The sequence below is a fragment of the Neophocaena asiaeorientalis genome, unplaced genomic scaffold, assembly GCF_003031525.2.
Source record: "Neophocaena asiaeorientalis asiaeorientalis breed wild unplaced genomic scaffold, Neophocaena_asiaeorientalis_V1.1 scaffold79, whole genome shotgun sequence".
In the NCBI taxonomy this organism is placed as follows: Eukaryota; Metazoa; Chordata; class Mammalia; order Artiodactyla; family Phocoenidae; genus Neophocaena; species Neophocaena asiaeorientalis.
This window is the reverse complement of record NW_020175402.1, coordinates 3,962,811-3,979,466: the sequence shown is the minus strand read 5'-3', so window position 1 is coordinate 3,979,466 and position 16,656 is coordinate 3,962,811. Positions and strand designations below refer to the sequence as shown.

Sequence of the window (16,656 nt, the reverse complement as noted above, 5' to 3'; positions counted from 1 at the left end):
CCCTTGCCCATCTGCCAAGCCAATCCCGGAAGAGGAATGAGACCGAGGACAGAACTGAACATCCAGCTCAAAGGAAAGGCACTTAGAACCACCCTAATCTCCAATTTTATTATAGGACACATTGGGGACAGGGGAGGGAAGTGGCAGAGGGGTGACGAAAGAGGGCAGCTGGGGCCCTCCCCCACCATGAGCCTCAGGGCTCAGGTGGGGGGTCAGGCAGAGGCGTCAGGTGAGGGTGCAGGAAGCCCAAGCAAGCTTTACCTTTCACGGGGTACGGGTCGCTCATCACGCCGCCGGCCTTCCCAGACCAGAGTGAGGGGAAAAGCCTGCTAGGTGGGAGGGCTGAGCCTCTGCTGACACTGGGTGGCTCATGGGACAGGCTACTGCCACCCATGCCTGGAAGCACTGAGACAGGCTCGGTGCCCTCCCACCCTGTAAGCCCCGTGGAAGCACTGCCTTCCAGAAGGGACACAAAGAACTGGGCTGAGCTTGTTGGCTCACGCCTCATTTGCTCTGGAGAACAGAGGGGAATAAGACATTCTGGTTTGAAAGGCTTTGTTTCTCACCTCAGTGAAAACAGACACGGGAGAGAGGGGACGGGGTGGGGGGTGGCATGTGTAGTGCAAGACGACATTCCAACATCAAGACACAGGCTGAATCTCAACCCTATCACTGAGTGACCTCGGGCAAGTCACTTCACTTTCCTGAGACCCAATTCCTTCATCTGCAAAATGGGAATGGTTAATATCTGCCTCACGTCTGTTGTGAGGATTAAATGAGGAAATGCATGTGACCTTAACCAAGTGCTTTAGGTAGAGAAAGCTCTTGGTAACTGGCCATTATTACGATACTTGATACAACACTGAGAGAGAACATGACAGTCTGTGAAGAAGACTCAGTGTGGAAGTTCCAGTGACAGGTGGGAGGCCTGGGAGCGCATCTGAGGAAATGTTTGCCTTCCTTCCTCTTCCAGGATCAGGAGGGAGTCCCCCTGTGGGGTGGCGGAGGGGGCATAAGCGAGGGCAGGGGTGGGCGGCGGAGGGGGCTTTAGGAAAGCCCAAGGGCCCCTCACGGGCCTGAGTGGAGGACAAGGATAGAGCAGGGGGTATACTGACCCTCTGAGGACTGTTTTTAAACAGTTGGAAGAGGAGAAGGAAGAGAGGGGTGTTTCTTCCCACAGCAACTGCAAAGACATCAAGCTGGATCCACCTAGGCTTTCAGATCCAGCCATCATGGGGCAGCTGCTGGGGGGTACCACTGCCCCCTCCTTTCTCCTCAGTGCCGGGGCTATCAAAAATACATATAAACTGTGAGAAAGTTCACATAAAAACACTTTTCCTGCGTGTATAACAAAGAGACTGGCCGTGGGCAGTGGCTCAGGATGTGGACCAAGGCCCTAAGAGAGGCCAAGGAGAGTCAGTGGCCACCCAGTGGTGGACAGGCTGGTCTGGGCTGCCTGATGGCTGGGACAGTGCCAGCTCTGGGGGACGCTGTGTTCTCTGACTGGGCTACACTTCTGTGGAGCGGAGGTCTGAGGGGCAGGAGGTGTTACAGGGATGCTGGCTCCAGCAGTCCCGCTGTGGCCTGTGCTGGGGTAGGCGGTAGGGGTGCCATGGCCCTGGGCCTCAGCGGACTCCTTGCCAAGGGCAGAAGCTTACTTCATGGTAAACCTCCCTAGAGAGCTGGCTTCCAGTAAGTCCTGAAATAGGTTGCGGCGTCCTATTGTTAGGTTGGATTGAGTGGTCTGGGGAGCAGCAGGGGTACAGTATGATTTCCGCTTCTAAAGGAGGGTCCTACCCAGAGCCTCCAGAAGGCTGTCTCCAGCTGAGACTGACTCCACTGGGGACACCAAGCACAGGAGGGCAGTCAGGGCTATGTGAGCAAGAAGGCACCAGAAAAACAGGAGTGCTTCCCTGGCAGCCTGCCCACACCCTCAGGCCAGGGCTTCTTGATGTTGCCTTTGGGAGGGGGTGAAGGTAAGGAGAGAGGGATGGCCTGTCTTCCTAGCACCCACTCTTCCCTTCTACTCGTCCTGCAAGGGCCAGGACTATGTGCCTGAGTGAGTGAGGTCCAGGGAGATGACCCTGGGCCCTCTTCTGGGGTCCCAAGCGGCTTCCGGAGCCAGGTGGGTAGTAAAAGGCTGATGGTGGCAGCTGGAGCTCGAGGTTCATCCACCTGGTCGGCCAAGGACCCCCTGTCCCCCCTTCACTGAGGCAAAGCTCGGATGGCCGCAGACCCCACGGGCAGCCTGAGAGGTGGAAGGTGAAATGTGCGAGGGCTGCTCTGGCTCCGGGGCAGAGGGGCCTGTCCAGCTCCCCGTCCAGCGGGCTTTTCACTGCCCAGCAGGCGCACTAAGCCTGGAGGAGGGGCAGGCCGCGCCGGAGGCCCTCCTTCAGGAACTGCATGTAGGTGGCTGTGGACGGGTCTTCAAAGGTGGATGAGAAGCTGAAGACATTGTTCTCGATGTCCTCAGGCTTCACAGAGGTTATGTCCAAGAAGTAGTTGGCATTGATGTGGTGGACCTGGGAGAAGGGTGGGGTGAGGAGAGCGGGGGCCCAGCCGGGCTCAGTGCCCCCGCAGCCTCAACTGTTCTCGCTGAGGCGGATGGCGGACAGCAGGGGCAACCCGTTCCCTCTCCTCCTCTGCTCACAGGGCCCTCTGACTCCAGGGCTCCACACCTCGCCCACCAGGTGAAACCTAATACCTTCCGGCATCACCTTTCCCTCCCCTGCCTCCGCGCCCCATGACCTCTCTCCTCTGTTCCCAGAAGCCCTGAACTCCGCACTCACTTCTGTCGAAACGCCCACACGCCTGTGTCCCCATCTGCCTCCCGTTCCAGGTAGGGGCACCTTAAGGGCAGGTGCCCGGTAAACGAACAAACAAATCGAGCGAGTGGGAGAGCACAGGCCACCCACAGCCCAGGCAGAGTCCTGTCCACCCAGCTTCGCCACCCCTGGCTGGGCCGAGTCCACCACAATGGGCACCTGTGGACGGGTGCGAGCTGGCTGGCTACCCCGGGCCTTTCCTCTTCTGAACTCCAGACAGAAGGCCCTTGGCTGGCACCCTCCTCCTCGCCACCAAGCCCTCACCGGACGCCCCCATTCCAGGCCAGCCCCAGCTCTTGCTCCTGCACTGCTCCCCACCCGCTTCCATCCCTCAGTCCCACACTAACCACCCCTTGGGACTTAAAGGATAAGGGGCAGCTCTGCTCAGAAGCGTGGGTGATGCTGAGGCTCATAGGCGGGCGCCTGTTTTGAAAGTCAGCTCCATTTCTTTTTTTTTTCCTTTCTTTTTTTTTTTTTTGGCTGCGCTGCACGGCTTGTGGAATCTTAATTCCCCCACCAGGGACTGAACCCAGGCCCACAGCAGTGAAGGCGCCAAGTCTTAACCACTGGACCGCAGGGAATTCCCGGCAGCTGTACTTCTTAATTATGCAGCTTTTGCCAAGTCTCTGAACCTTTCTGAGCCTCAGTTTCCTTGTTTGTGAGATCAGCATTCGTGCTCATCTATCTCCCAAAGCTCCCGTGAGAACCCAACGCAACGATGTGAGTGCTGTGTAAGGGGCCCTTAGGGAGAGATAGGGTCTTGAAGCCTGGCTCAGCCCGGGGCGTCCCCAGGTCCTCTCTGCCTGTCACGAGGCCTGTCCGTCCCTCCCTCCCTTCCATCCCAGGACTGGCCGCAATGGTCTGAGGTGAGCCTTCCCTTCCAGGTCACGTTCCTGTCCGCTCTGCTGCTAGACCATGCCCACTGCTGCCAGGTCCCCAAAGTGCTGTTGAGGTTCCCTTTCTGAGGGAGCGTCCCGACACCTGCACGAGGCAGGCCGAGGGGACATCAGGGGATAACTGAGGCTCGGACTGGCTAAGACACCAGCCAGGAAGTGGTAGAGCCAGACCTGGAGCCTGATGAGGTCTGTAAGCCGTGCCCCTTGTTTGCCGCTTCCTCTGCCCCATGGTGCCTGGTCCGGGGCCAGGGATGAGTGGTGGGGGACCTACCACGGTGCCATTGGGCAGGCAGATCATCATCTCCACGGGGAAGCTGTACTTCTCCAGGTGCAGGCTGGCCAGCTTCTGGTGGGATGGGTTCTCCTGGTTGTTCTATGGGGGTAGTTGGGCACACTCCTGACACCTCGGCTCCCAGCACTGTCCCAGGGGCTGCCATGGGGCTCTTCCTGCCCACCTGCCACTCACCTGCAGGTCCTCCAGGTCCTTCACTAGGGACCAGGTGCTGATGAAGCTCTCGTTGAGGAGGGTGAGGATGGGCGAACTTTCCAGGACAGTTTCCCGGAGAGTCCGCCCTGAACCTGTTCCGGGAGAGGCAAGGCCAGGTGGGTGAGGCACCCTGCGTGTCTCACTGGGTTTTCTATCAGCAGTAAACCTCATCAACTGTAGAACGGTCAGTGCAGCCAGGTGAAAAAACAGATTCAAAGCACCTACCACAGAGGAGGTGAGGAATAAATGGCAGCTGTAACTAACTTCTGTAACATACTGGCATCCTGGGCTGAGACTTGGCTGGGGGCCTACCTGGCCCAGGGGCTTCTAGACAGTGACAGCTTCTTAAATCCACTAAACTGTGTCCCAGGGCCTTTGCACAGACAATTCTTCTACCTAAAACACTTCCTCTGTCACTTGGAAAACTCATCCTCCTCACCCTTCGAAGTCTCAGGTTATATGTCACTTTCTCTAAAGAAGCCTCCCCTGACCCCGCCACCCCCCGTTACACACTCTCGTGCCACTCGGGACCATGCCTTGTGTAAATTCACCACGCTTGTACTTGTTCATTCACCGTCTGCCTTCTGCACACACTGTGTGCTCCCTGAGGACTGGGGCTGATTCTGACTTCCTCAGTGCAAGGTGCCCAACACCTAGCCTATGGCTCGGCACGGGAGGTGCCCAGGATGTTTGTCGATTGGCTGCATGTGGGCAGGGCCATTGTTTGCTCATCTTTGTACCCAATGTCAGGCACCCAAAGAACTTTGCACCAGCGGGTCTTTGTTGAATTTTCTGAATAAGTGAATGCAGCCCAGGCTCTGGCACTAGCTTCTCTCACTCGTGTGCAACACTGCACAGAGTATAGGCACTTTCACGTCTGTTTTCACAACTCTGGGAGGTAAGTACGTTACCCTCTTACTGCTGAGAAAACTGAGGCTCAGGGAAGGAGTCGCTTGGCCAAGGTCTCCAGGCTGAAAATGGCTGAGCTGGGCTCTTTCTATTGTGTCCAGCAGCTTCCTCTGGGCTTAGCACAGAAGCCTGCGAACCCTCACCCCACACCCTGCCCCATGTTGTCCCTGAGTCCCTCATGCTGCGACAGGAGAGTGCCATTGGTCTCAGGGCCTCCTGCACCCACAAGGTATGAAGTCTGCCCCCCTTTCTCCCCTCAGACTGGAAGGGTCTCCCTCACCTCAGCAGGACTGGTCGTCCAGGGCCCCCCACAGCAGGACTGAGTGCACCAGCTTGTTCTCGGCCCTGGCTCGCTCAAAGGCCTTGGTGAACGGCAGGTAGGTGACCTGGGGCCAAGTCGAGACAGAGAGAAGCTATTGTGTGCCGCCAGGGTCCCATTCAGGGGCTGAGTGTGTGATGTGCATGTAGTGTGTGTCTGTAGTGTATATACGTGTGTGTGTACATATGCATGTATGTTTGCAGTGTGTGTTTGTCTGTGTGTCTGTGTGAAGGGGTGATGCTGAGCCAGGGGATGCCTCCTCCAAGTTCTAAAGGGCAAAGGGGAGGCTCCCCGGCCCAGGCTGGGCCCCACAGCCTCAGCAGCAAGCCCTGCACGGCATCCCACGCCCAGTGCCCACCTGCTGCTCCCACAGCTCCGGACCCAGCCCCAGGGATCCCAACCCCGCCCCTCACCCCCGTCTGGCCTCACCTTCTTGAAGGGGTACATGGCCACCTCCAGGCGCCGGGCGGCCTCCTCCCAGCTCAGCTCCTGCTGCCATGTGATCTCCTCAAACACAAACTGGAGGGGCTCCCCTGAGGGCAGGCGGCTGTCGATCATGTTGCCATCCTCGTCCAGGATCACAGAGGGCACTGAGGGGCCCGTGGCCTCCAGCTCCATCTAGGCCAGAGGTCAGTGAGGGTTGATGTCACTGAGGGACGTCTCAGTGAGGGGCCTGAGTCCTCCAGGGGCCCCGAGAGACCCTCAAAGATACGCCACTCATTGCAGAGGTGGGGAGACAGGCCCAGGGAAGGGAAGGGCCTGGTCAAGGCTGTGCAGTGAGTCCAGGACAGAGCCAGTGTCTAGCCAGCGTGAAGCCATCTGAGGACCCATGGCAGATGCTGGCTAGGGAGAACAGGTGGCTTCCTAGGATCCTGCTTTGGGGACAGTGGCTTCAGCCTGCAGGAGCTCTTTCACTGCCCCAAGGCTCCTAGGCAGCTGGGCCTCCCTGCAGCCAGGCTGAGCCCCACCTTCCTACCTGGGTAGGGACCACCTGTGCACTCACCTGGGGTATGTAGCCGATGTCCACCTCCATGTTGCTGCTCTCACTGGCCCCGTACAGCCACTCCATGTCCACATTCAGAGACCTGGGGACAGGTGAGAGGGTGGCCAGGGCAGAACACCACTGTCATCAAGGCCCATTAACCAGATGTCGGACTTTATCTCACTGAAAGCATGCAGCTGACCCTATTTTATAGATGAGGATGCTGAGACTTGGCAGGGTGAACCCAAGGTCCCAGAGCCACTAACTAGAGTTCTGACGGCAGAGCCTGGGCCCATTCCTCTCCCCAGGCCGCCTCTTTGGAAGGCACTGTGACCATACCACCCTCCACTGGCCCAGCCCTTTACAGTTCACGAAGGGCTTCCATACCCATGGCTCATGCACTGTCCACGATCCATGACTCTTTGAGGCAGCACTCATCAGTGCCTCCCCCAGCGGGAAGTCTGGCCTGAGCATGTGCAACCTGAAGATCAGCCACGTGGGGGCGCCCCAGGACAGACAACCAACCACCTTGGGCAGGTGAAGCAGTCAGGGTGAGCTGGGTGCCCTTAGAGCCGGTCAGCAGTCTCGTGGTCTAGGCCTGAGACACAGGCCCAGGAGCAGTTGCCCCCTCCTTCTGTTTCATTCAGTCCAGGACCCCACCTCCAACCCTGGGCTAAGCCCCTGCAGCACAGGGGCTTGCCCGATGAGCGAGGAAGGAGGAGGAGAGCTCGTCCTTCCTCCTCATTTTCCCCGTGGCCTGGGATGCTCCCTCCCTTGGGGGACTGAGAAGAAACCGCTCCTGGTCCTGGGGGCAACTTTCTCTTCGCAGGCTGTCCCAATGACCCCCTCACTCCTGGCCAGGAGCCAGCCTCCCATCTAGCAGATGAGGAAACTGAGGCCTGGAGGGGTCCAGGGCCTTGCCCACAGCCACGGGTGCCACGGCTGAGACTTCGCTCTGGGCCCCTCATCTCTCAGCCCAGGTCTTGTCCCTGCACAGAGTCACTCAGGTTCACTAAGCGGCTGCGTGCTATCAGGGAGGAACCTGGAAAGACTCTCTGCGTCCCCTGCTTCCCTGCCAAGAGGCCGCCCCTGAGCGGTCAGGCAGGCAAGCAGGCAGGTGACTGGCATTGAGCCCTCCCAGGAGCCGCCCCCTGGCCCCCCAGGGTCTGTGGTAGCAACTGCAGGCGTGGAGGGGCTGCTTCTTAGGCCTCTGTATGTGCCCTTCACTCTGCCTGGCTAAACTCTCCTCAGCCCCCAGGTCGCTGCACAGACGTCCCTTCCTTTGGGAGGCCTTCCTGGACCCTGACCAGCCGGGTCCCTCCCCACCTGCTGGCCTTCGCCTAGGGTGGCGTGAGCAGGCTGTGGCTACGGGTCTGTTGGAGGTCTGTCAGCAGTATGGGGCAGGTGGGGAGAGCAGTTCCATCTTCAGGGAGGGGCTGTTGGCCGCTGTGTTGGGTCCCAGCACTGAGCTGGGAAGCCAGGCCCACAGAGCACCTGGGACGCGCCTATCAGACGATGGAATGACCCCCTTCAGCCAGGTATCTCAAGCTACCTCCTCCTGGGTCAGCTCTAGGCCCCTCCCAAGAGAAGTAGCTCTGGGGAGAGACTGCGGGGGCCTCTGAGCCCCTGCACCTGAGCTCCTGGAGCTGGTGGGGGGCAAACGGGAGCAGGGTGCCGGGGCCGGGGCCAAGGCTCTCACCTGTGGTTGGGCACGAAGAGCCGGAAGTCACGGACGTGGGTGGCGTCTTTGGAGAGGATGATGTGGCCCGTGAACTGGCCGGGTGAGAACCAGAAGGGGAAGTCGGGCGGCTCGCTGAGCTGGAACTCCGCGTGGATGCTGGAGGGAAAGGGCCCGGCTGGGAGCAGGTTCCCTGCTGAGCAGAGCCTGCCCACCTGCCCTCTCACTTCTGCCCCAAAGCCTGGAACCCTTGGCCAGACTCTGTGCGGGGCAAAGGGCTGGGCGGGGGAGGAAGAAGTGTGTGGGGCAGGCAGAAGGGACGCCCTCCAAGTGCTGCCCATCCTTCAGGGCCCAGTTCACGTGCTGCCTTCCCCGGAAGCCTTGCCCAAGTCTCCTCTGAGCCCTCCAGGGTGTGTGTGACCTGGTGTCACAGCTCTTACGCACCCCCTTCTGTGTGGATGACAATCATGGCCAACAACCCCATGCTAAGCACATTCAACACCTTTTCTCTTCCTCCTGGAGGAAGTCACCACCGCCCTGATGCACAATGAGGAAAGTGAGGCTCAGAGAGCCAAGGCTGCTTGCCCGGGACCACGGGGTGGTTAGTGGTGGAGCTGGGGGCTTTGAGTCAGGCCCTGCCTCCTGGTGCTCAACCCATCTGTGCTTCCCTGGAGTCCCAGGCCCAGGTGGGAGGCAAGGATGGGGCTGTCAGGACCCCTCACCGGAACATCACGGTGTAGTAGAAGTCGCTGGTGGCGGTCAGGCAGGCGACGGCCCCCTGAGGGGCAAAGCGGGTCTTCACGAAGGGCCGAGGGTGGAACATGCTCAGGAGCCGGTGGATGATGACCTGGGGGGAGGGCAGTGGGACCTGGGCTGGCTTGCTGGGCCCAGCCCCCCTGGGTGAGGGTCAGCTCTGGACCTGGGGCCCAGGTCGGGGCGGGGCCAGAGGCACGCCAGAGAGCAGGTGGGGTAGGCGTGGCCCCGGGGGTCCAGTTGCCGATGGGGAGGGGCCGTGCTGGGGCTGGGGGACAGGGCCCCGGGGCTTGCCACGGGCTACCCTCACCTCCTTGCCCTTGGGGGGTGGTGGGTAGAAGCGGTTGTTGGACAGATAGCCGGTGAAGATGCTCAGCTCACTGGGGATGATCCACCAGGGCTCGCCTAGCTCCGCGTGGCCCCGAGGGGGAAGAAAGGGCCTAAAGTGGCGGGCGGCAAACACCGCGCTTGGCGAGGCTGCGGTCGTCCAGTTGCGGAGGCCGGACAGGGCCAGGCGGGAGACCTGGGGCAGAGGAAAGTCGAAGCTCTGGGGCACTGAGAACGTCCCAGGCGTGTGCGGAGGTCTCCTCGAGCCCTGAGCCAACCCACAAGCCCAGGAAGCAGAGGGACCCGGGAGGCTCCTGCCTGCTCACAGCCACGAGCCTGGCACTCTCCTGCCAGAGCTGAGGCTCATTTCACCTTCCCCGGCCCCTTGCCCAGAGAAGCGGTGCCCCTGTGGCCCCTCAGGTCCAGCCCAGGCCGGAACAGCTCGCTCGAGGGCAGGGGAGCAGAGGCAGCTGGAGGGGCCCCCAGGACTGGAACAGGGGGCTCTGTGAGGGGGCTTCTCACGGCCTCTTCCCTCCCCCTCCAAGCCCAGGTCCTGGGCCTCACACAGTCCTGCCTGCCTCTTGTACATAAGCCAGCCGACCAACCCTGGGTGCCTCACCCTGCCCTGGGCTCCCTCTCCCCATCCACTGGCCTTGCTTTCTGCTCTCTAATCCCCCTGCCAAGTCTCCTCCCTGCAGCTAATGTCCCGCTGACGAGTCAGAGTTTAGGTTTGGAGTTAAGTCTGTGGAGGGAGGTGGCAGCCACCTTTGGGTGAAACCTCTAGCGCCAAGATCAGGATGAGACCACAGAGGAGGGGAAGGAAGGGCACCCTCAGAGAGCACCCTGCTTCAATTATAGCCTGGGCCACGCTGGCTGGGCACCCCTGGCAAAAGGCCTTCCCTGAGCCATTTCCTCATCAGTAATCCACCCCACTGCTGTCTGATGAGCTGAAGGGAGGGAGAGAATGAGGGTCAGACGCTCTGCAGGCCTCTCTGCACATCTGCCGGGAGCAGAGGCGGAACCTTGGAGCATGCGGGTCCCCTGGTCAAAGCTGCACCTTCAGTAGCTCCTCCCCGCCTTTCTGGGCCACCATCAGTGGCCACCAGGACAGTGAGTGCCTGGCCCCCCTCAGGGTGCTCAGCCACCAGGGAGCTGCCCCACCTTTGACCTCCCTGGTGATGGGACCCGGGCTCGGTGGGAAGCTGAGGTGGAAGGAGAGGGGTTTCACAGGCAAGTTCTCAAAGCGGGGCTGGCTTGCAGGGCCAGGCAGAGCCTGTCCGCCTGCTGCGTCCTGGTCACAGGCTGGCGAGCTCCTAGTGGAGCGGCCCACAGAAGGGGGCTGAGCTAGGGACGCAGGGCTGGGGTGCTGCTCCGGACCCATCTCCCCTGTACGTGCAGGTGGGCCCCCTGCACCTGCCCCACCCTGTTCTCTCTGCCCTGTAGGAGGGACTCATCTGCTCAAACGTCACTTCAGCCCATCAATGCCAGGCCTTTCTCCACCCAGATCTTACTGGACTCTCCCCCTGGACATCTCTCAGGGAACTCAACTTCAACAGTCCAAACTGACCTCATACCCTCCCTACCAGACCCCCAACCCCCATCGGGCAATGGGCCCCATGCACCTGGCCACCAGCCAGAAGCCCGAGTCACCTCAACTCCCCCTCCCTCCCTTTCCATTAGTAGCCACACCCTGCCTTTCTTCCTTTCCCAGCATCCCCCGGGCTGCCTTTCCTCTCCATCACCATGGCCACCCCCCACCTGTCTCCCCCTCCCTCCTGGGAACTGGTCTTCTTGCCTCCCTTTTCTCCCCAGCTGCCAGTTTGGAGAGCCCAGATCTGATGAGAGAATTCTCCTCTTTCAAAATCTGCTATGGTATTTTGCTGCTGCAGAACGAAGGCCAAAGTCAGGCAGCTGAGGCCCTTTGCCATCTGGCAACTTCTCTTCCAGTCCCACTGACCAGGATGCCCCCGCACGTGCCTGTGCCCTGGGTCCAGCCACCCCTTCTCTCTGCCCTCAGTGGCCTGCCTGGCATCTCCTGCTGAAATGACAGTTCAGCCGAGCTGTAAAAGCTGAGTGGCTGTGGGTGAGGCAAAGAGGAAAGGTTGTTCCTGGCTGAGGGACCAGCATATGAGAAGGCTCTCAGCTGGAAGAAAGCCCGGACATCCGGAGTACTGGAAAGCTGAGAGGAGAGCGCAGGGGAGACAGCGGGAAAGGTGGGCAGGGCCTGGGAGGGATTGAGACCTTGTCCACAGGGCCTCGGGTCCTAACCACAGGGCTGGTTAGGATGGCACTTGTCAGGGTCAACCCCACCCTACAGCCGTTGCCAGGGGTTAAACCTCAGGTCCGGGTTCATCAGAGCTCAATGGAGCACCTGTCAGGCTCCAGGCACTGTGCTAGGGGCCTGGGGAGGCACAAATGTGTGAGTCACCGGCCTTGCCCTGAGGAAACTCACAGCCTGGGGGGAAAGGCTGACTTGCAGCAAGTAATGATTACAAGGGAGGCGACTGCATCAGCACGGTCTCTAGTGCACTTGCTGTTTCCTCCAGCCGGATCCTTTTCCCACCCCTGCTGACAATGGGCTGAGGCCTCGTCCCCTGCAGTCACTGTCAAATGTCATTCCCTCCAGGAAGCCATCTAGATCCCCACTCTGGGTCAGAGGCTCATGCTACCTCCCCTACCAGACTGTGTGCCTGGACAGCAGGGACAGCATCGCACCCACTTCTAGACCCCCAGGGCCTGGCGCATTGGGTGCACAGAGGGTGCTGATAAAAGATGGGAGGAAAGACAGAAAGAAGGAAAGATGAGCAGAGCACAGACCCATTCTCAGGAGGTGAGCGCACACAGATGGTCCCTCTGTCTCTGGTCCCGCCTGTGGGGGACCCCCTGCCCCAACTTACCCCTAGGAACCCATCTTTGCTCTTGGTCATGGACTCTGGTAGCAGAGGCTGGAAACGGGCTTCTATGGTGAGTGTCTCCTCGCTGGGGTCAGGGGGCAGATCCTCCTCCTCATAGCTGGCCGAAGGAGTTGACCCTGTGAGATACAGGTCGCTGGAGAGGGGTCCTGCCTTAGATGGCAGGGCCTCACTTCTCTCCGGGTGTCCACACTGGCCAGTGATTAAGGGAGCCGGGCCTGGCAGGGATGGGGATGGGGGTGGGGCTGTAACAGGTAACAATCAACAAAGTAACAATATAGATCACATCGTTTATCAAACATATACAAATTGTATATGTATGATATATAATGTGTACATATGTATACCACATGGTATATCACACATACACATCTTCTCCAATGTATATCACATTTTAGTTTCACAGTCACCCTGTGAATGCAGTGTTATCAATTCCATTTTACAAATGAGAAACTGGGGGCTCAGAGAGGTGAAGTCACTTCCCCCAAGGACACACAGCTAGGTAGTGTGTGAATCAGGATTCAAATCCAGGCCTGTTTTACTCTAAACCTACGATCAACCACAACCTTCTTGCGGGGGCATTAAGATCTCAAAAGTTTCCTCAAAGGCTTAGGAACCAGATGACCTGGGTTCAAATCCTAGCCCCACTCCTCACCAGCTTGTGTGATGGTTGGCTCAGTGGCTTGTTATGAGGATTAAATGAGATAATCCAGGCCTGGTACAGAGTAAACCCGTAATAAATGTCAGCTGTATTGCTATTACTGGTGGTTTCATGGTTGGGGATCCACATGGCTAGGGCTCAAACCTAATTCTGACTCTAATGTGTGCTCTTTCCACCAGGCCAGGCTGGCTGCAGAAAGGCCATTCTCCCTGTCCCCCTTCCCTCAGCCCAGCTCGGGGGTGAGGTTGGCTCCATTTCCTGGACAATTTGGGGCAAATCACTCATCCTCTCCGGTTTTCCCACATTAGAGATGGAGCCCATGCTACCGTGCTTGTCCCGTCATGAGGGTCTCATGGAGAGCAAAGGCTGCTCAGAGAGGTCAGGGGACGTGGAATCAGGTCATCTTTGGTGTCACAGAAAGAGCACTGGTCCAGAAGTGAGGACACCTGCTTTTCCCTGTTTCCTGAGTGGCCCACTTCCCCACCAGTACGAGGGGCTGGACTGGCAGTGGCTGAACTTGATTCGTCAGATCTCTTCCTGCTCAGAGACCTGCCAAGTCTGTAGTCTTTCAAGGGTGGAGGGAGTCACGATGAAGGCTTTAAGGGAGGCATGACGCCTACTGCAGAAGGGGTGCCTAACAGCAGGGCGGGGTCCCACGACACAGACAACGGAATGAAGCACGGGTGGGTCCTGTTACAACTGCTCTCTTGCTGGTAGAGACCACGCCTGGCATTTGTTGACAGGCTGGACTGACAGACTGAATGGGTGCATTAAGATGGCTGCATTCTTAACCAGGAAGCATCAGAATCACCAGGATGACTTTTGAAACTACTGATGCCCAGAACCCCCCTCAGACGTACTGAGTCAGAGTCTTCAGGGGCTAGAATCTGGAAAATGCGCTCCCGATGAAGGCTCCCCAGTGGCTCCTGATGCAAAGCCCTGTTCTAAAGAATCATGGCTACTTCTGCATTTGTAAGTCAAGGCAACAAAATTTCAGAACAGCAATCTGGAAACCTCCGGGGAAGGGAACGACGGGAATGTGCAGCGTTATGCCGGCTGGCTTGCTCATCCAATTACGTAACTGTTATCAGGCAATTACGAATGACGCCCAGCATTTTATGGCTCTTTGGTTTTTTAATAAAAAGCTTTATTTCCCGACTTACAAGTAAAATGTGCTCACTACTGACAACTTGTAAAACTTTTAAGGTATAAAGCAGAAAGTTAAACGCACATAACTGTACCAACTAGAGAGGACTCTTTGCCTCTACTTCCTGCTTAGATCTGGTGTTTCTCTGGTTTTGTTTCTGTTTTTTGTTCTCCCAGAAACTTGGTCCCGTTTTGCACTCACAGTGGCCTAGGAGGTAATTGAGGGAGAGACTCTTTTCCCCCGGATGGACAAAAAGATTTGTGTGAAAAAATTAAAAGCACCCGCAAGCCCAGCAAGCTTGGCCAACATGTCATCGTGAGGGAACTCTTGCTCTCTGGCCATGAGAAAGGACAAGGAGGTGGCTGTGTGGCTGCTGGGGGAAGTGTGTGCAAAACAGGAAGTCGAAGCAAATCCACATAGGGCTGAGCTGTGCCATCTGCCCATCTGCTTTCATGACAGTACTGACTGCCCCTGGGAGGCACTGACATATCCGCTCCAGCAAATTAGCATTTTTCATCTGACCCTCCTCCGGCAGTGACCAGAGGCCAGCGCGTCAGCACGTGGCTGACCTACCTGACCCATCCTGAGACACAGAAAGCCCATCACGGTCCTTTGGCGCTTACCTGCCTGAGAGCAGCCGGTGTCTCTAGTCTTTCCCATCTATTGACCTACTTACACCAGGCAATTTGGGTAACAAGTAGATGCGCAAGTTCGTAAGTTCAAGAAACGTCCCAAGATATGGACACAGAGGTTAGGGTGGTGATGGAGCAGTGAGAGAGGCATCTTATAATTCATTAGAATGCTTCGGCCCCTCATCTTTACAATAAAAATCACTGATTACAACCAGGCAAAAATGGGTAACAAGGTGGGATACGAATCTGACAGCTCCCGAGCAGAGTTTAATATTTAGCAGTAATGGTAACAGCTCCTGTCTATTGACTATCTACTGCATGGTGGGCACTTTGCAGACATTCTTCTCTAAGCTTCAAATGAGCCGGTGCAGGACCTGAAGACAGAAGGCCCCTAATCCTGGCTCTGCACCTTTCCAGCCTGCGCAAGCTGGAGACCCTTCCTGCGCCTCCGTCTCCTAAACTATGCACATGAGGATCAGGACAGTGTCCATCTCACAGGCACTGTGAAGATTAAAGAGATGACTCGCAGGAGGCGCTTAAAGCCATGTCTGGTCCTGAGAAGGTGGTCAGGGAATGTTAACTAGTTTTAGTCACACGTGAGGAGAACAGGCTTGGGTGTGCGAGTATGTGTGGGTGCCCATGTTGAAGCAGCTTGCCCAAACCACCAGCTGGGAAGTGTCAGAGCTGGGAGGACCCCAGGGCTGCCATGATGCACCGTCCTCCCCCTACTCCAGGCAGCCCTTCTGTTCAGAGCAGACACGGAAGACACAGACCAAGAAGTCGAGGGCGGTGCCCCGGCTCCCTCCTGCCTAGTCCCCAGCCTCTCCCGGTACCTGTCAGCTTCTCAGCAATGGGCTTGAACTCCTCGGGGCTGAGGTACATGTCCCCGTCAGTGTCCAGAGAGGAAAAGAGGAAGAGGCCTTCTGTCCCCAGGGCTTTCAGCGCCGAGTCCTGCTCGGGAGGAGGTGGCTGGGCTGAGCAGTTGTACAGCCAACTGGCATCCCAAACGGGCGGAGGGAGCTGCTCCCGCCACATCTTCCTGGGTTCTCTCAGCCCATCTCCCAGCCCATCTGTCCAAACGTCACCTCTGCACGCCCCAGAGCCCCAGTCCCCCTTCCCATCCCTCCTGGTCCCTGCTTCACTCTGAGCCTTCATCCACTGTCCACTCTCTAAGTGCCCCCTTTCTGTCTGGGCCCATCCCGCCCATCTCGTGTCACCCTCTTGGTCCACCCATTGTCCTCTCCGGTCTCCCCTCCCCACCGTCCCAGCACTGCCGGCCCGTCCGGATGCTCGGGTCCCACCTTTGCTCTACGTTTTGTCTGCGCTGTCCCCCTGCAGCCTGTCCCAGCTCCTGCCTCACACTGGACCAGTCCTCTCACTGGAGGGGGCGCCGGGACCCCTGCTCCACGGGCCCCTTCCTGCCAGTCGGTGCCTCCTTCTTGTACTTGGTCTCCGAAAACGAAACCGGGCCTCCGCGTCTCATCTTGCCTGGCGGAGCCGGGAGCACTTCCAGGAGGAGCACTGGGAGAAGGAGGGGCTGGGCCGGGGTGGGGAGGACACGCACAGCCGAAGCTTTCCCTGGGAAGGGGCTCAGGGGCCGCCAGGCCTGTGTCCACCTTTCTTGACAGATGTGACGGAGGCCAGAGAAGGGCACTGCGGTCCTCCAGCGGCCGCCGGGCACCCCACTCTCCATCCTTATCTCACCTGCTTGCTAAAAGGTCTTCAGTCATCTAGAAACAGAAAAGCTCCGAAGTTCAACCCTCCCTATTCCCTTCATGGTCCGGCTGGAAGGCCACCACTGCCAGTTCATCAGGGATGGGAACTACCTGATTAAGGCCAACACAGGTGGTGCAGCCCTGAACCCTCACCCGCGGGGCCAAAGTTTCCTCGCCTATAAGGAGGATTCAAAGAGGCCCTTCTGTGGGTTGTGGGGAAGACGAAATACCCGGGTTGGCAGGGGTGGTGGTTCCCAGGCGCAAGGCAAGACCGGCTGTGAGTTACCCGCTCTCCCCTGCTGGACCTGCCCTGGCCACAGGAGTGGTTTTTCCGGAGAACAACACTTGGAGGAGGGCCTTGGGAATAGAGGCGAGTGGAGTCTGAGGAAGTTCTTTCAAGTCCCCAGAAACCT

The 16,656-nt window shown here is 58.3% G+C and overlaps 1 protein-coding gene across 1 annotated transcript; it reads right to left on the bottom strand.

The window, feature by feature from the left end:
- Nucleotides 1-86: 86 nt before the first annotated feature.
- Nucleotides 87-15,848, bottom strand: SELENON (selenoprotein N). Its single transcript, XM_024766723.1, has 11 exons — nucleotides 15,362-15,848; nucleotides 12,074-12,207; nucleotides 9,160-9,372; nucleotides 8,819-8,943; nucleotides 8,118-8,255; nucleotides 6,440-6,521; nucleotides 5,866-6,054; nucleotides 5,398-5,503; nucleotides 4,188-4,300; nucleotides 3,993-4,094; nucleotides 87-2,522 (listed from the first exon to the last, which is right to left on the bottom strand). Exons 1-11 carry the CDS (start codon nucleotides 15,681-15,683, stop codon nucleotides 2,352-2,354), a joined length of 1,695 nt encoding a protein of 564 aa, XP_024622491.1. The 5' UTR covers nucleotides 15,684-15,848; the 3' UTR covers nucleotides 87-2,351.
- Nucleotides 15,849-16,656: the final 808 nt, after the last annotated feature.